This window comes from Protopterus annectens, chromosome 4.part0, assembly GCF_019279795.1.
Source record: "Protopterus annectens isolate FY-2018-M chromosome 4.part0, PAN1.0, whole genome shotgun sequence".
Classification (NCBI taxonomy): Eukaryota; Metazoa; Chordata; order Ceratodontiformes; family Protopteridae; genus Protopterus; species Protopterus annectens.
This window is the reverse complement of record NC_056733.1, coordinates 930,834,193-930,851,108: the sequence shown is the minus strand read 5'-3', so window position 1 is coordinate 930,851,108 and position 16,916 is coordinate 930,834,193. Positions and strand designations below refer to the sequence as shown.

Genomic DNA, 16,916 nt, shown 5'->3' with positions numbered 1-16,916 from the left:
TTTACTTCTCCTCTATATTAATATATCGGCACTGACCAGTAATGTTTTACTTCTCCTCTATATTAATATATAGGCACTGACCAGTAATGTTTTACTTCTTCTCTATATTAAAATATAGGTACTGACCAGTAATGTTTTACTTCTTTATATTTATATATCGGCACTGACCAGTTATGTTTTACTTCTCCTCTATATTAATATATAGGCACTGACCAGTAATGTTTTACTTCCCCTCTATATTAATATATCAGCACTGACCAGTAATGTTTTACTTCTTCTCTATATTAATATATCGGCACTGACCAGTAATGTTTTAATTCTCCTCTATATTAATATATAGGCACTGACCAGTAATGTTTTACTTCTTCTTTATATTAATATATCGGCACTGACCAGTAATGTTTTACTACTTCTCTATATTAATATATAGGCACTGACCAGTAATGTTTTACTTCTTCTATATATTAATATATCGGCACTGACCAGTAATGTTTTACTTCTCCTCTATATTAATATATTGGCACTGACCAGTAATGTTTTACTTCTTCTCTATATTAATATATCGGCACTGACCAGTAATGTTTTACTTCTCCTCTATATTAATATATAGGCACTGACCAGGAATGTTTTACTTCTCCTCTATAATAATATATCGGCACTGACCAGTAATGTTTTACTTCTTCTATATATTAATATATCGGCACTGACCAGCAATGTTTTACTTCTCCTCTATATTAATATATCGGCACTGACCAGTAATGTTTTACTTCTTCTCTATATTAATATATAGGCACTTACTAGTAATGTTTTACTTCTCCTCTATATTAATATATAGGCACTGACCAGTAATGTTTTACTTCTCCTCTATATTAATATATAGGCATTGACCAGGAATGTTTTACTTCTTCTCTATATTAATATATAAGCACTGACCAGTAATGTTTTACTTCTTCTCTATATTAAAATATAGGCACTGACCAGTAATGTTTTAATTCTCCTCTATATGAATATATCGGCACTGACCAGTAATGTTTTACTTCTCCTCTATATTAATATATAGGCACTGACCAGTAATGTTTTACTTCTCCTCTATAATAATATATAGGTACTGACCAGTAATGTTTTACTTCTTTATATTAATATATCGGCACTGACCAGTTATGTTTTACTTCTCCTCTATATTAATATATAGGCACTGACCAGTAATGTTTTACTTCTCCTCTATATTAATATATCAGCACTGACCAGTAATGTTTTACTTCTCCTCTATATTAATATATAGGCACTGACCAGTAATGTTTTACTTCTTCTCTATATTAAAATATAGGGACTGACCAGTAATGTTTTACTTCTTTATATTAATATATCGGCACTGACCAGTAATGTTTTACTTCTCCTCTATATTAATATATAGGCACTGACCAGTAATGTTTTACTTCTTCTCTATATTAATATATCGGCACTGACCAGTAATGTTTTACTACTTCTCTATATTAATGTATAGGCACTGACCAGTAATGTTTTACTACTTCTATATATTAATATATCGGCACTGACCAGTTATGTTTTACTTCTCCTCTATATTAATATATTGGCACTTACCAGTAATGTTTTACTTCTTCTCTATATTAATATATCGGCACTGACCAGTAATGTTTTACTACTTCTCTATATTAATATATAGGCACTGACCAGTAATGTTTTACTTCTCTATATTAAAATATAGGCACTGACCAGTAATGTTTTACTTCTCCTCTATATTAATATATAGGCACTGACCAGGAATGTTTTACTTCTCCTCTATAATAATATATCGGCACTGACCAGTAATGTTTCACTTCTTTATATTAATATATCGGCACTGACCAGTTATGTTTTACTTCTCCTCTATATTAATATATAGGCACTGTCCAGTAATGTTTTACTTCTCCTCTATATTAATATATCGGCACTGACCAGTAATGTTTTACTACTTCTCTATATTAATATATAGGCACTGACCAGTAATGTTTTACTTCTTCTCTATATTAAAATAAAGGCACTGACCAGTAATGTTTTACTTCTCCTCTATATTAATATATAGGCACTGACCAGTAATGTTTTACTTCTCCTCCATATTAATATATAGGCACTGACCAGTAATGTTTTACTTCTCTATATTATTATATAGGCACTGACCAGTAATGTTTTACTTCTTCTCTATATTAATATATCGGCACTGACCAGTAATGTTTTACTACTTCTCTATATTAATATATAGGCACTGACCTGTAATGTTTTACTTCTTCTATATATTAATATATCGGCACTGACCAGTTATGTTTTACTTCTCCTCTATATTAATATATTGGCACTGACCAGTAATGTTTTACTTCTTCTCTATATTAATATATAGGCACTGACCAGTAATGTTTTACTTCTTCCATATATTAATATATAGGCACTGACCAGTAATGTTTTACTTCTCCTCTAAATTAATATATAGCCAATGACCAGTAATGCTTTAATTCTTCTCTATATTAATATATAGGCACTGACCAGTAATGTTTTACTTCTCCGCTATATTAATATATCGGCACTGACCAGTTATGTTTTACTTCTCCTCTATATTAATATATAGGCACTGACCAGTAATGTTTTACTTCTTCTCTATATTAATATATAGGCACTGACCAGTAATGTTTTACATCTCCTCTATATTAATATATAGGCACTGACCAGTAATGTTTTACTTCTCCTCTATATTAAATATATAGACACTGACCAGTAATGTTTTACTTCTTCTCTATATTAATATAGAGGCACTGACCAGTAATGTTTTACTTCTCTTCTATATTAATAATATAGGCACTGACCAGTAATGTTTTACTTCTCTATGTTAATATATAGGCACTGACCAGTAATGTTTTACTTCTTCTCTATACTAATATATCGGCACTGACCAGTAAAGTTTTACTTCTCCTCTATATTAATATATAGGCACTGACCAGTAATGCATTACTTCTCCTCTATATTAATATATCGGCACTGACCAGTAATGTTTTACTTTTTCTCTATATTAATATATAGGCACTGACCAGTAATGTATTACTTCTCCTCTATATTAATATATTGGCAGTGACCAGTAATGTTTTACTTCTTCTCTACATTAATATATAGGCATTGACCAGTAATGTTTTACTTCTTTTCTATATTAATATATAGGCACTGACCACTAATGTTTTACTTCTCCTCTATATTAAATATATAGGCACTGGCCAGTAATGTTTTACATCTCCTCTATATTAATATATAGGCACTGACCAGTAATGTTTTACTTCTTCTCTATATTAATATATAGGCACTGACCAGTAATGTTTTACATCTCCTCTATATTAATATATAGGCACTGACCAGTAATGTTTTACTTCTCCTCTATATTAAATATATAGACACTGACCAGTAATGTTTTACTTCTTCTCTATATTAATATATTGGCGATGACCAGTAATGTTTTACTTCTCCTCTATATTAATATATCGGCACTGACCAGTAATGTTTTTCTTCTTCTCTACATTAATATATAGGCACTGACCAGTAATGTTTTACTTCTCCTCTATATTAACATATAGGCACTGACCAGTAATGTTTTACTTCTCTATATTAATATATAGGCACTGACCGGTAATGTTTTACTTCTTCTCTATACTAATATATCGGCTCTGACCAGTAATGTTTTACTTCTCCTCTACATTAATATATAGGCACTGACCAGTAATGTTTTACTTCTCTATGTTAATATATAGGCACTGACCAGTAATGTTTTATTTCTCCTCTATATTAATATATAGGCACTGACCAGTAATGTTTTACTACTTCTATATATTAATATATCGGCACTGACCAGTAATGTTTTACTTTTCCTCTATATTAATATATAGGCACTGACCACTAATGTTTTACTTCTCCTCTATATTAATTTATAGGCACTGACCAGTAATGTTTTACTTCTTCTCTATATTAATATAGAGGCACTGACCAGTAATGTTTTACTTCTCTTCTATATTAATAATATAGGCACTGACCAGTAATGTTTTACTTCTCTATGTTAATATATAGGCACTGACCAGTAATGTTTTACTTCTTCTCTATACTAATATATCGGCACTGACGAGTAAAGTTTTACTTCTCCTCTATATTAATATATAGGCACTGACCAGTAATGCATTACTTCTCCTCTATATTAATATATCGGCACTGACCAGTAATGTTTTACTTTTTCTCTATATTAATATATAGGCACTGACCAGTAATGTATTACTTCTCCTCTATATTAATATATTGGCAGTGACCAGTAATGTTTTACTTCTTCTCTACATTAATATATAGGCATTGACCAGTAATGTTTTACTTCTTTTCTACATTAATATATAGGCATTGACCAGTAATGTTTTACTTCTTTTCTATATTAATATATAGGCACTGACCAGTAATGTTTTACTTCTCCTCTATATTAAATATATAGGCACTGGCCAGTAATGTTTTACTTCTCTATATTAATATATAGGCACTGACCAGTAATGTTTTACTTCTCCTCTATATTAATATATAGGTACTGACCAGTAATGTTTTACTTCTTCTCTATATTAATATATAGACACTGACCAGTAATGTTTTACTTCTTCTCTATATTAATATATAGGCACTGACCAGTAATGATTTACTTCTCTATATTAATATATAGGCACTGACCAGTAATGTTTTACTTTTTCTCTATATTAATATATAGGCACTGACCAGTAATGTTTTACTTCTCCTCTATATTAATATATAGGCACTGACCAGTAATGTTTTACTTCTTCTCTATATTAATATATCGGCACTGACCAGTAATGTTTTACTTCTTCTCTATATTAATATATAGGCACTGACCAGTAATGTTTTACTTCTCTATATTAATATATAGGCACTGACCAGTAATGTTTTACTTCTTCTCTATATTAATATATAGGCACTGACCAGTAATGTTTTACTTCTTCTCTATATTAATATATAGGCACTGACCAGTAATGTTTTACTTCTTCTCTATATTAATATATCGGCACTGACCAGTAATGTTTTACTTCTTCTCTATATTAATACAGAGGCACTGACCAGTAATGTTTTACTTCTCCTCTATATTAATATATAGGCACTGACCAGTAATGTTTTACTTCTCTTCTATATTAATAATATAGGCACTGACCAGTAATGTTTTACTTCTCTATGTTAATATATAGGCACTGACCAGTAATGTTTTACTTCTTCTCTATACTAATATATCGGCACTGACCAGTAAAGTTTTAGTTCTCCTCTATATTAATATATAGGCACTGACCAGTAATGCATTACTTCTCCTCTATATTAATATATCGGCACTGACCAGTAATGTTTTACTTTTTCTCTATATTAATATATAGGCACTGACCAGTAATGTATTACTTCTCCTCTACATTAATATATTGGCAGTGACCAGTAATGTTTTACTTCTTCTCTACATTAATATATAGGCATTGACCAGTAATGTTTTACTTCTTTTCTATATTAATATATAGGCACTGACCAGTAATGTTTTACTTCTCCTCTATATTAAATATATAGGCACTGGCCAGTAATGTTTTACATCTCCTCTATATTAATATATAGGCACTGACCAGTAATGTTTTACTTCTCCTCTATATTAAATATATAGACACTGACCAGTAATGTTTTACTTCTTCTCTATATTAATATATTGGCACTGACCAGTAATGTTTTACTTCTCTATATTAATATATCGGCACTGACCAGTAATGTTTTTCTTCTTCTCTACATTAATATATAGGCACTGACCAGTAATGTTTTACTTCTCCTCTATATTAACATATAGGCACTGACCAGTAATGTTTTACTTCTCTATATTAATATATAGGCACTGACCAGTAATGTTTTACTTCTTCTCTATACTAATATATCGGCTCTGACCAGTAATGTTTTACTTCTCCTCTACATTAATATATAGGCACTGACCAGTAATGTTTTACTTCTCTATGTTAATATATAGGCACTGACCAGTAATGTTTTATTTCTCCTCTATATTAATATATAGGCACTGACCACTAATGTTTTACCTCTCCTCTATATTAATTTATAGGCACTGACCAGTAATGTTTTACTTCTTCTCTATATTAATATAGAGGCACTGACCAGTAATGTTTTACTTCTCTTCTATATTAATAATATAGGCACTGACCAGTAATGTTTTACTTCTCTATATTAATATATAGGCACTGACCAGTAATGCATTACTTCTCCTCTATATTAATATATCGGCACTGACCAGTAAGGTTTTACTTTTTCTCTATATTAATATATAGGCACTGACCAGTAATGTATTACTTCTCCTCTATATTAATATATTGGCAGTGACCAGTAATGTTTTACTTCTTCTCTACATTAATATATAGGCATTGACCAGTAATGTTTTACTTCTTTTCTACATTAATATATAGGCATTGACCAGTAATGTTTTACTTCTTTTCTATATTAATATATAGGCACTGACCAGTAATGTTTTACTTCTCCTCTCTATTAAATATATAGGCACTGGCCAGTAATGTTTTACTTCTCTATATTAATATATAGGCACTGACCAGTAATGTTTTACTTCTCCTCTATATTAATATATAGGTACTGACCAGTAATGTTTTACTTTTTCTCTATATTAATATATAGGCACTGACCAGTAATGTTTTACTTCTTCTCTATATTAATATATAGGCACTGACCAGTAATGATTTACTTCTCTATATTAATATATAGGCACTGACCAGTAATGTTTTACTTTTTCTCTATATTAATATATAGGCACTGGCCAGTAATGTTTTACTTCTCCTCTATATTAATATATAGGCACTGACCAGTAATGTTTTACTTCTCCTCTATATTAATATATAGGTACTGACCAGTAATGTTTTACTTTTTCTCTATATTAATATATAGGCACTGACCAGTAATGTTTTACTTCTTCTCTATATTAATATATAGGCACTGACCAGTAATGATTTACTTCTCTATATTAATATATAGGCACTGACCAGTAATGTTTTACTTTTTCTCTATATTAATATATAGGCACTGACCAGTAATGTTTTACTTCTTCTCTATATTAATATATCAGCACTGACCAGTAATGTTTTACTTCTTCTCTATATTAATATATAGGCACTGACCAGTAATGTTTTACTTCTCTATATTAATATATAGGCACTGACCAGTAATGTTTTACTTCTTCTCTATATTAATATATAGGCACTGACCAGTAATGTTTTACTTCTTCTCTATATTAATATATAGGCACTGACCAGTAATGTTTTACTACTTCTCTATATTAATATATCGGCACTGACCAGTAATGTTTTACTTCTTCTCTATATTAATACAGAGGCACTGACCAGTAATGTTTTACTTCTCCTCTATATTAATATATAGGCACTGAGTACAACGTTGACATTTTTGTATGGATGGTACGTCACTAACCCAATTAAAGTTCCTTTCCAAAATGCTTTAATATTGGGCTTCCTTTTATATGCAACTGCAGGTTTGGTACCCATAATTTTAACAGGTTGGCCGGAATTGATTAAGACCTCCTAATATTTAAAAATGATCTCTCTAATCACCCCACTGTATGTAAAATAAAAGGGGTGCTATTTAAGAGAACCTCAGAAGTTTTAGAATTATCCAACCCAAACTTGAACATCAGATGTCCTTCTTTATGGCCATTGCAGTATTCTTTATACTTCGGATATCCTGCTGAGGATAGTTAACGTCCAACCAGCAGACCAAGCCTTTATACCTTACCTGCGTCATACGTCACATGTATATCCTACTTGCAAGGAGTACAGTATATATGTTATGTATGTATGCCTAATCCTCAGAATTTCTTTGCCGCCAATCCAAATGCTGTTTCTGAATTCGGAATGCATGCCATTCACTGACCTGGTTTTCCTACCAAGGCTTCTATTCATAAGTGCCGAGTTTGGGTGCCTTCCTTTCTTTCTTCCTTTTGGTAGAAGAAGAATGAATGTGTAAGGCAGATTTCCCATAAACAGACAGGAGAAGTGCCATTTATGTTTGGGCTTGGCCCCTGGAAAAAAGAAGTTTAAAGTAGAAGAGCGATGAAGGAGATTTGCTCTTCGCCGGGATTTCCAGTCTTTTTTTTTTTCCAGCTTATCGGCACTCAGCATTTCGAGTGCGACATTTCAATAGTGAGACGTTTTAGATAGCATTCATTCCACTCTCCATAGAACTACTAACCCCCACAGTGTTTCTCTACAACCACAAAGAGCAGATCTACTTCTGCCTACATGCTGATGCCCAGCCCCTAGGCAGCACATGCTCTGAAGACTTATGTTTTACAACTACTACAACCAGTGCTCCCCTTTAGCTGTCACCCCAGCAGCAACCCAGAACCACCAGCCCCTGATCCTCCCTGACATGGAAGGGTGAGTATGTGATAGCCACTCAGCCCCATCCTATCTGACATGCTCCATGCAGCAAAGCATGCCGCTACCTGGACACTGGTTACCTGGATCACAGTTAGGGCTTTCTTCTATCTGCACCCAATAGTGGGGCAGTACGTTGTTTGTTTTGGAATATTTCTCCAATGATTTTACCCTGAAGGGCTACAATGTTATCAGGGTCATGCCTCCTTCCTTATTACAGTGAATAATTATTTCAAAGATTAGATACCTTTACATCTTACCTTTTCAAAATCAGACAGTGGCATTCTGCAGTTATACTTTCTGTACAGGTCTACCAATTGTTGCAGGTTGCTGATGAGCTTTCTTAATTGATTCACTTCTTCACAGTTGTCATCTTCTGCCTAGAGAAAGACCAGTAACAGTAAGTTAAAAAGGAAATAAATTAGCAATATTCTGACAAGTATAACTTCATCTTTTGCCAGGGAGCTCATTGATTACCAGTAGCACTGAGAGTTATGCTGTCAAATGCAAGTTAGTGAAAACTCAATGCACAGTATCCTGAAATAAACTATCCAATTAATCAAAAACAACAAAGTAAAATAATAACCAGAAGTTCAAAAATGCTGAATAGAGCTCCATCCATCAATAGTGTGGATAGTGCTGTGTAGCTCCTACAGCTTCTTTGACTTAACATTGTAATTCTTATTTTAGTTACTCTGTTTCACTGTATTATCATCAATTAATGCATACGGAATTACATCGCGATTGTGTTTATATTTACCTACTGTCCAGGACGTGAATGAAAAGCCTCCTTGGAACAGATCACTTACTTTGTTAACAAACTTTAAAGAACAAAGGTACAGATGATCTGCCCCTCTCATTTAAAAGAATCCTTCCTGTGTAAAAAGATGAAAGTACATCCCAAAATGAAGAGGAGACACTGTACCAATGGCACATATTGGTTGAGGTGTTACATATGGCTGCTGAAGAAAATCCTGTAAGAGCACTTCAGTCAAAACGTGCTACTGGAACGGCGTGTCCTCTTCTGTTTGACATGCACTTTCAATTCTGCAAGAAACATATCCTGACAATCCAATGCCGAAAGAGAAGTAAAACGTTTGCCTTTACAAATTCACCCACTGCAATGGTACATCAATAGATGTCTACTACAATGAACGTTTTAGATATACTGCAAGAACCAAGAAAATGGAAAGGATCCAAGCATCAAAAGCAGGAATGATGATCCTGGTCCTATGTTCTACCAGGAAGAACTGTTAAACAGTTCTTCTTGTGCGTGAAAATACACCCACCCACACCCCCCTTTTCCCATTTTTGTACATGGAGTTGGGGCGTCAATTCAAGAGTCACAATCACCTAGAGCCAAGGTTCACACTGCCAGCAGCCTAGCCCTGCCACAGTAGTTTTTCCATACCACACACAAACACACACACTCGCACTTTTGGTCAGTTTAATGCGTCCACTCCACCTACATGTCTTTGGGAAGAAACTGCAGCACAAGGAGAAAACCCGTGTGAACACAAGGAAGGCATGCAGACTCTGCAGAAAAGGCACCCAAGTTGACAAGGAGAAAACCCGTGAGAACACAAGGAAGACATGCAGACTCTGCTGAGAAGGCACTCAAATCGACAAGGAGAAAACCAGTGAGAACACAAGGAAGACATGCAGACTCTGCAGAGAAGACACCCAAGTCGACAAGGAGAAACCCGTGAGAACACAAGGAAGACATGCAGACTCTGCAGAGAAGGCAACCAAGTCGACAAGGAGAAACCTGTGAGAACACAAGGAAGACATGCAGACTCTGCAGAGAAGGCACCCAAGTCGACAAGGAGAAACCTATGAAAACACAAGGAAGACATGCAGACTCTGCAGAGAAGTCACCCAAGTTGACAAGGAGAAAACCTGTGAGAACATGCAGACTCTGCAGAGAAGGCACCCAAGTCGACAAGAAGAAACCTATGAGAACACAGGGAAGACATGCAGACTCTGCAGAGAAGGCACCCAAGTTGACAAGGAGAAAACCCCTGAGAACACAAGGAAGACATGCAGAGAAGGCACCCAAGTCGACAAGGAGAAACCCATGAGAAGACATGCCAACTCTGCAGAGAAGGCACCCAAGTCGAGACTGAAATAAGGGAACCTCTTGCTGTGAGGAGACAACACAATCTGCTGTACCACTGTGCCGCTAACTGTGATGCATGCCAATACTGCTGTTCACTGTGATGCATGCCAATACTGCTGTTCACTGTGATGCATGCCAATACTGCTGTTCACTGTGATGCATGCCAATACTGCTGTTCACTGTGATGCATGCCAATAGTATTGTTCATGTGATGCATGCCAATAGTGTTGTTCACTGTGATGCATGCCAATAGTGTTGTTCACTGTGATGCATGCCAATAGTGTTGTTCACTGTGATGCATGCCAATAGTGTTGTTCACTGTGATGCATGCCAATAGTGTTGTTCACTGTGATGCATGCCAATACTGTTGTTCACTGTGATGCATGCCAATACTGTTGTTCACTGTGATGCATGCCAATACTGTTGTTCACTGTGATGCATGCCAATACTGTTGTTCACTGTGATGCATGCCAATACTGTTGTTCACTGTGATGCATGCCAATACTGTTGTTCACTGTGTTGCAGGCCAGTACTGTTGTTCACTGTGATGCATGCCAATACTGTTGTTCACTGTGATGCACGCTTGCTGTGAGGAGACAACACAATCTGCTGTGCCACTGTACCACTCACTGTAATGCATGCCAACACTGTTGTTCACTGTGATGCATACCAATACGGTTGCTCACTGTGATGCATGCCAATACTGTTGTTCACTGTGATGCACCGTTGCAGTGAGGAGACAACACAATCTGCTGTGCCGCTCATTGTGATGCAAGCCAATACTGTTGTTCAGTGTGATGCATGCCAATACTGTTGTTCAGTGTGATGCATGCCAATACTGTTGCTCACTGTGATGCATGCCAATAGTGTTGTTCATGTGATGCATGCCAATAGTTTTGTTCACTGTGATGCGTGCCAATACTGTTGTTCACTGTGATGCATGCCAATACTGTTGTTCACTGTGATGCATGCCAATACTGTTGTTCACTGTGATGCATGCCAATACTATTGTTCACTGTGTTGCAGGCCAGTACTGTTGTTCACTGTGATGCATGCTTGCTGTGAGGAGACAACACAATCTGCTGTGCCACTGTACCGCTCACTGTAATGCATGCCAACACTGTTGTTCACTGTGATGCATACCAATACTGTTGTTCAGTGCAATGCATGCCAACACTGTTGTTCACTGTGATGCATACCAATATGGTTGCTCACTGTGATGCATGCCAATACTGTTGTTCACTGTGATGCACGGTTGCAGTGAGGAGACAACACACTCTGCTGTGCCGCTCATTGTGATGCATGCCAATACTGTTGTTCAGTGTGATGCATGCCAGTACTGTTGTTCACTGTGATGCATGCCAATAGTGTTGTTCACTGTGATACATGCCAATAGTGTTGTTCATGTGATGCATGCCAATAGTGTTGTTCATGTGATGCATGCCAATAGTGTTGTTCACTGTGATGCATGCCAATAGTTTTGTTCACTGTGATGTGTGCCAATACTGTTGTTCACTGTGATGCATGCCAATACTGTTGTTCGCTGTGATGCATGCTTGCTGTGAGGAGACAACACAATCTGCTGTGCCACTGTACCGCTCACTGTAATGCATGCCAACACTGTTGTTCACTGTGATGCATACCAATACTGTTGTTCAGTGTGATGCATGCCAACACTGTTGTTCACTGTGATGCATGCCAACACTGTTGTTCACTGTGATGCATGCCAACACTGTTGTTCACTGTGATGCATACCAATACGGTTGCTCACTGTGATGCATGCCAATACTGTTGTTCAGTGTGATGCATGCCAATACTGTTGTTCAGTGGGATGCATGCTTCCAGTGAGGAGACAACACAATCTGCTGTGCCACTCACTGTGATGCATACCAATACTGTTGTCCACACACACCAGATATTAACCAGAAAAAATGAAGCCTAGTGAAGACAAAAGTTGTAATTTAGGACAGTTCACTTGATAAGACAGCTGGGAAAGGAAAGGAGACAAAGAACCACTCCATTATATTTAAAATTATTCTGTCAATGGAACTGATGAAGAGGTGGACTCACACAAGAGGGCGTATACAGATTTTATGAAAGTCTGTATAAAGCAGAGAAATATGGAAATCAAGAAAAGGTACAAATTGTAAATGTTTATGGAAGAATTAAATACGCCAAGGTTAAAGGTAGACGAGGCTCAATTACTAACAGGACAGGAAGGGATGAGATAAAAATCGCTACATGTAACCAATCCACAGGAAAGTCCTCAGGAATAGATGGTATTCCTGCGAAAGTTTGGAAGCTATGAGGGAAAAACTGAAAGATCCGAAAGGTTTTGTTTAACAGTACTTTAAGAGAAGGAGAAGTACCAGCTTTCTGGAAGAAGGCGGTGGTAACGGTAATACCTAAAGAGGGTAAAGATCCATCTGATCCAGCTTCATACAGGCCCTTTTCAATATTAAACCATGACTATAAGTGCTCATGTCTATAACGGCTAAAATAATGGCAAAAGTGATACCAAAATTGATAGATATGAATCAATATGGTTTTGTGGAGGGTTGTGGAGGGCTGACTAAATTTGCAGATGATTGCAAATTAGGAGCTGTCACTGAATCTCATACTGACACGAATGTTCTCCAGAAGGGGCTGACGCAGGCAAACATTTGGTGTCAGAGCCATGGACTAAAACTAAATGTCAAGAAATGCATAATAGTATCCTTTGGGAAGTCATCCATCCCTGGTAACTGTCACATTCACAACACACCCCTAAGAGTTGACCCAGTAGTCAGGGACTTACGGACACACACACACACACACACACACACACACACACAATGTAATCTAGCCTTTGATCATCACATGTCTACACTGGTGAGGAAATCATTCTATGTTGTGCAACTTATAAACAAAGGTATGACATCCAAGTCCAAGGAAGTCATTATTCCACTGTATTCAGCATTCATCAGACCTGTCATTGAGTACAATTCCCCCTTTGGTATGTACCATACCAGGCATATCCAACAATTGGAACGTCCACAGAAGTTCCTCATTAAAAGAATATAGGACGTAATATGTCCTACGCAGACTGCTTCAAGGCCCTATCCCTGTATTCAGTTTCCTACAGGCTTTTGAGGGGAGATCTATGCCCGGCATACAGGGCACTGTCAGACCTCACTCTGATGGACCTCCTGCATATCCACAAAACAAATAGTACCAGAATTACCCGTTCTAAAGACTTAAACCTTGCCTGTGATATAAATAGAAGCCTGCTGAAGAGATAGGTATGTATCCCAGAGACTACTCAGTCTATGGAGCAGGCTCCCTCATCCATGTGAAGCAGAGCTCCTCCCTAATCCAATTCAAGTGCAACTTGGACAACTGGATGGGAAAACGGAAATTCATTCCTAGTTTGGCAGCTACGTCTCTGATGCAAACAGGTAACCTGTAAATGGTTCATCTCCCAGGCCCATGCTTACACTTATCAACGGTATCAGAACTAGTCAGAGATTTGGGATGATGGCTAGGTTTAAAAAGGCCCTTGTGGTCGTTAGCCTAGTAAACACCTAGGAACCAAAGACAAACATTTAACGATATTAAGAGAACAATGATGATCCAGAGGGAAGCAGAATCTAAGAAAATACCACTGTCATTGGTGGATCTTCATGCAGAGAAAGCATTTGAGAGAGTAGACTGGGACTTTATGAGCAGTTCAATGGAAGCATTTGCTTTCCCTGATACAATTACAAGGTTGATTAGGAGTATATATGAGAGTTCGGAGGTGAAAATTAAAGTGGGTGGGGACCTCTCTGATTACTTCTGCTTGAGTAGAGGAACCAGGCAGGGTTGTCCACTTTCCCCTTTGTTGGTTTGCATTTTATTTAGAACCACTGGCAAAGAAACTAAGGAACTCAGAAATTCAAGAATATAATTGGTATGGTAGTCAAGAAAAGCTGGTTCTACTTGCAGATATTATTTTCTACATGACAAAACCAGAAAGGGACATTACAGTGTTGTGGAACATTTTAAGACCATTTCAAATCTTCTCGGGATACAAAATTAATGAATATAAAACAAAAGCAATAGCGGTAAGTTATGTACCAATACAAATACACAAATTGGTCCAGCAATATCTATTTTTATGAGGACATGATAAAATGATTTAGGAGTATGGATTAGAAATAACTCTGTTGTGGCAGCTAAGGATATGCCGGAAGAGACTAAACAGAAGATAATACAAAACCTGAGAAACTGGAAGCTTTGTTATATGGACATGGATACTAAGATACAAGCAATCAAAATGCTTTCTGGTCAGGCATATTTTATCAACCAGAGGAGAAGCTGTGGATAGCAATTAAAATTCTTCAACTTTTTTTTTTTTATCTGGGAAGAGAAGATAGCAAGGGTCAAGTGGGATAAGTTGATTCTTTCAATACAACAAGGCTGACTAGGATTACCCAATTTGAGGGGGTATTTTAGGCTGTATATTACGTTGTCGAAAGGGCTGTTCACGGAACACCCTTTGATCGACACGTAAATACCGAAAGACAAACTTTGAATGGCCAAATAAGCAATTTTTTTCCCATGGAAAAAAATCACTTGGCCAACAAAAAAATTAAACAAATCCGCAAACCCTATGAAGTGGGGGGCTTTGCCCCCCATATCCTCCCTAACTAAATATATCAACTCAGAGATTGCACTACATTGGAGGAAAGGGCAAATTCACGATAACGCCCAGGAGATTTTTCCCCTGGGAAAAAATTTGCTTACTTGGCCGTTCGAAGTTTTGGTAGTTTGCCATTTATTTGTCGATCAAAGGGCATTTGTTTAACAGCCCTTTTGACAACGTGAATGGGACTCGTATTTTAGAGCAACACAGTTAAGGCTCTTATATATAACACAAGCAGAAAACTATAATTCAGAGTGGAAAGGATTGATGATGATACCAGAGGGAGCTCAAGAAATAAGGACAGATTGTGATTTTGGATGCAGACTCTTAAGGAGAACAAAAATCATACAGAGTATTATATTCATAAAATAGCAGGGAGTATTCTAAGAACCAAACCAGCCCGAGAATGGAGAAAAGAGATTCTGCCAATAGAGATGGCTGTGGTCAGGGTTACAGATAATAGGCAAGAGGGGCTGAAATTTACTGGAGAAAACTGGCAAAGGAACCAAGGTATCAGGAGCAAATAACTAGAAAGGCAACGGTAATAGACTGGGAAGAGGCCAAGAATTTATTTGGTCTGCAGGTTAGAGATTACCTTCCCTACCAAGGATTGATAGAGTATAGGCAACGAGAAAGAAATAAGTGGGTCCTAAATGAAAGACCTGCTCTGGTAGAGTTTTTAATAGAATCTAGAACAAAAGTTGCTGTTGAAAAAGGAATAATTACTAAAGCATATAAAATATTGCATGACAATTATAAGAATCAATCAGGAGCTTAGAAAGGACTGGGAAGAGAGACTGGATAAGCAATTCACAAAGAGACAATGGGGAATATGTGTACATCTCCCAAATACACAACACAGTGTAGAAGATTTAGGATCTCTGCCCGGAAGTGTTTACATAGATATTTTTATACCCCAAGTAGACTCCAAAGAATTCTTTCTCAGGTGGATAGCAAATGTTGAAGTTCTAATGGGCAAGAATCAGGTAGCTAGGAACATATTTTTTGGGAGTGCAATGAGCTGGCAGACTAACAATTCACTGCGGACCGCTCTCTTGGAGATGCTGGGTGAGCAGATTGGATTGAGTGGGGGGATGATTTTTTTTTTTTGAGCTATGATACAGAATCGGAATTATCTAGACAGATTAAAGCCTTGCAGAGTCTAATTAAGGTGGCTGCCAAAAAAGAAATTACTAGAAAATAGAAACCAAAGTCTGCACCAACTTTAGAAAAAGTAGTGAATATAGTAATAACTGGAATTGGGGATCTTTAAAAAGGGACGGAACACACTACATGGAAAAAAATGGGAATTGTGGCAACAAAATATGTAGAGAAGGAACGAGGTTTAAGAGGCAGGATTTGAATGAGCCATATAATACTTAACTGACAAAGACTGACTAGATTATAAGTAATGCATAGTGCGTACAACTACAGATGTTTCAGTGATGTCTGTGATGCATCATGTTTGAAACTAAAGTGGTGTCATTTTTTTGTTTTTCATTTACATAAATGCAAGTTTACCCATCTCATATGTGATAGTTAAATAAAGATGTTTATTTCAAAAAAAAAAAAAAAAAAAAAAAAGGCATATACATAGCACACTTGAATAATTCTGTCTGGTATGTCAGAC

The 16,916-nt window shown here is 36.4% G+C and overlaps 1 protein-coding gene across 1 annotated transcript in view; it reads right to left on the bottom strand.

Moving 5' to 3' along the window:
* Nucleotides 1-16,916, bottom strand: part of KNTC1 (kinetochore associated 1) — a 3,090,908-nt gene that overhangs the window by 2,205,254 nt on the left and 868,738 nt on the right. The window contains exon 25 of the mRNA XM_044068909.1: nucleotides 8,762-8,881. Coding sequence (XP_043924844.1) covers nucleotides 8,762-8,881 — 120 coding nt within the window. The remainder of the gene's footprint in view (nucleotides 1-8,761; nucleotides 8,882-16,916) is intronic.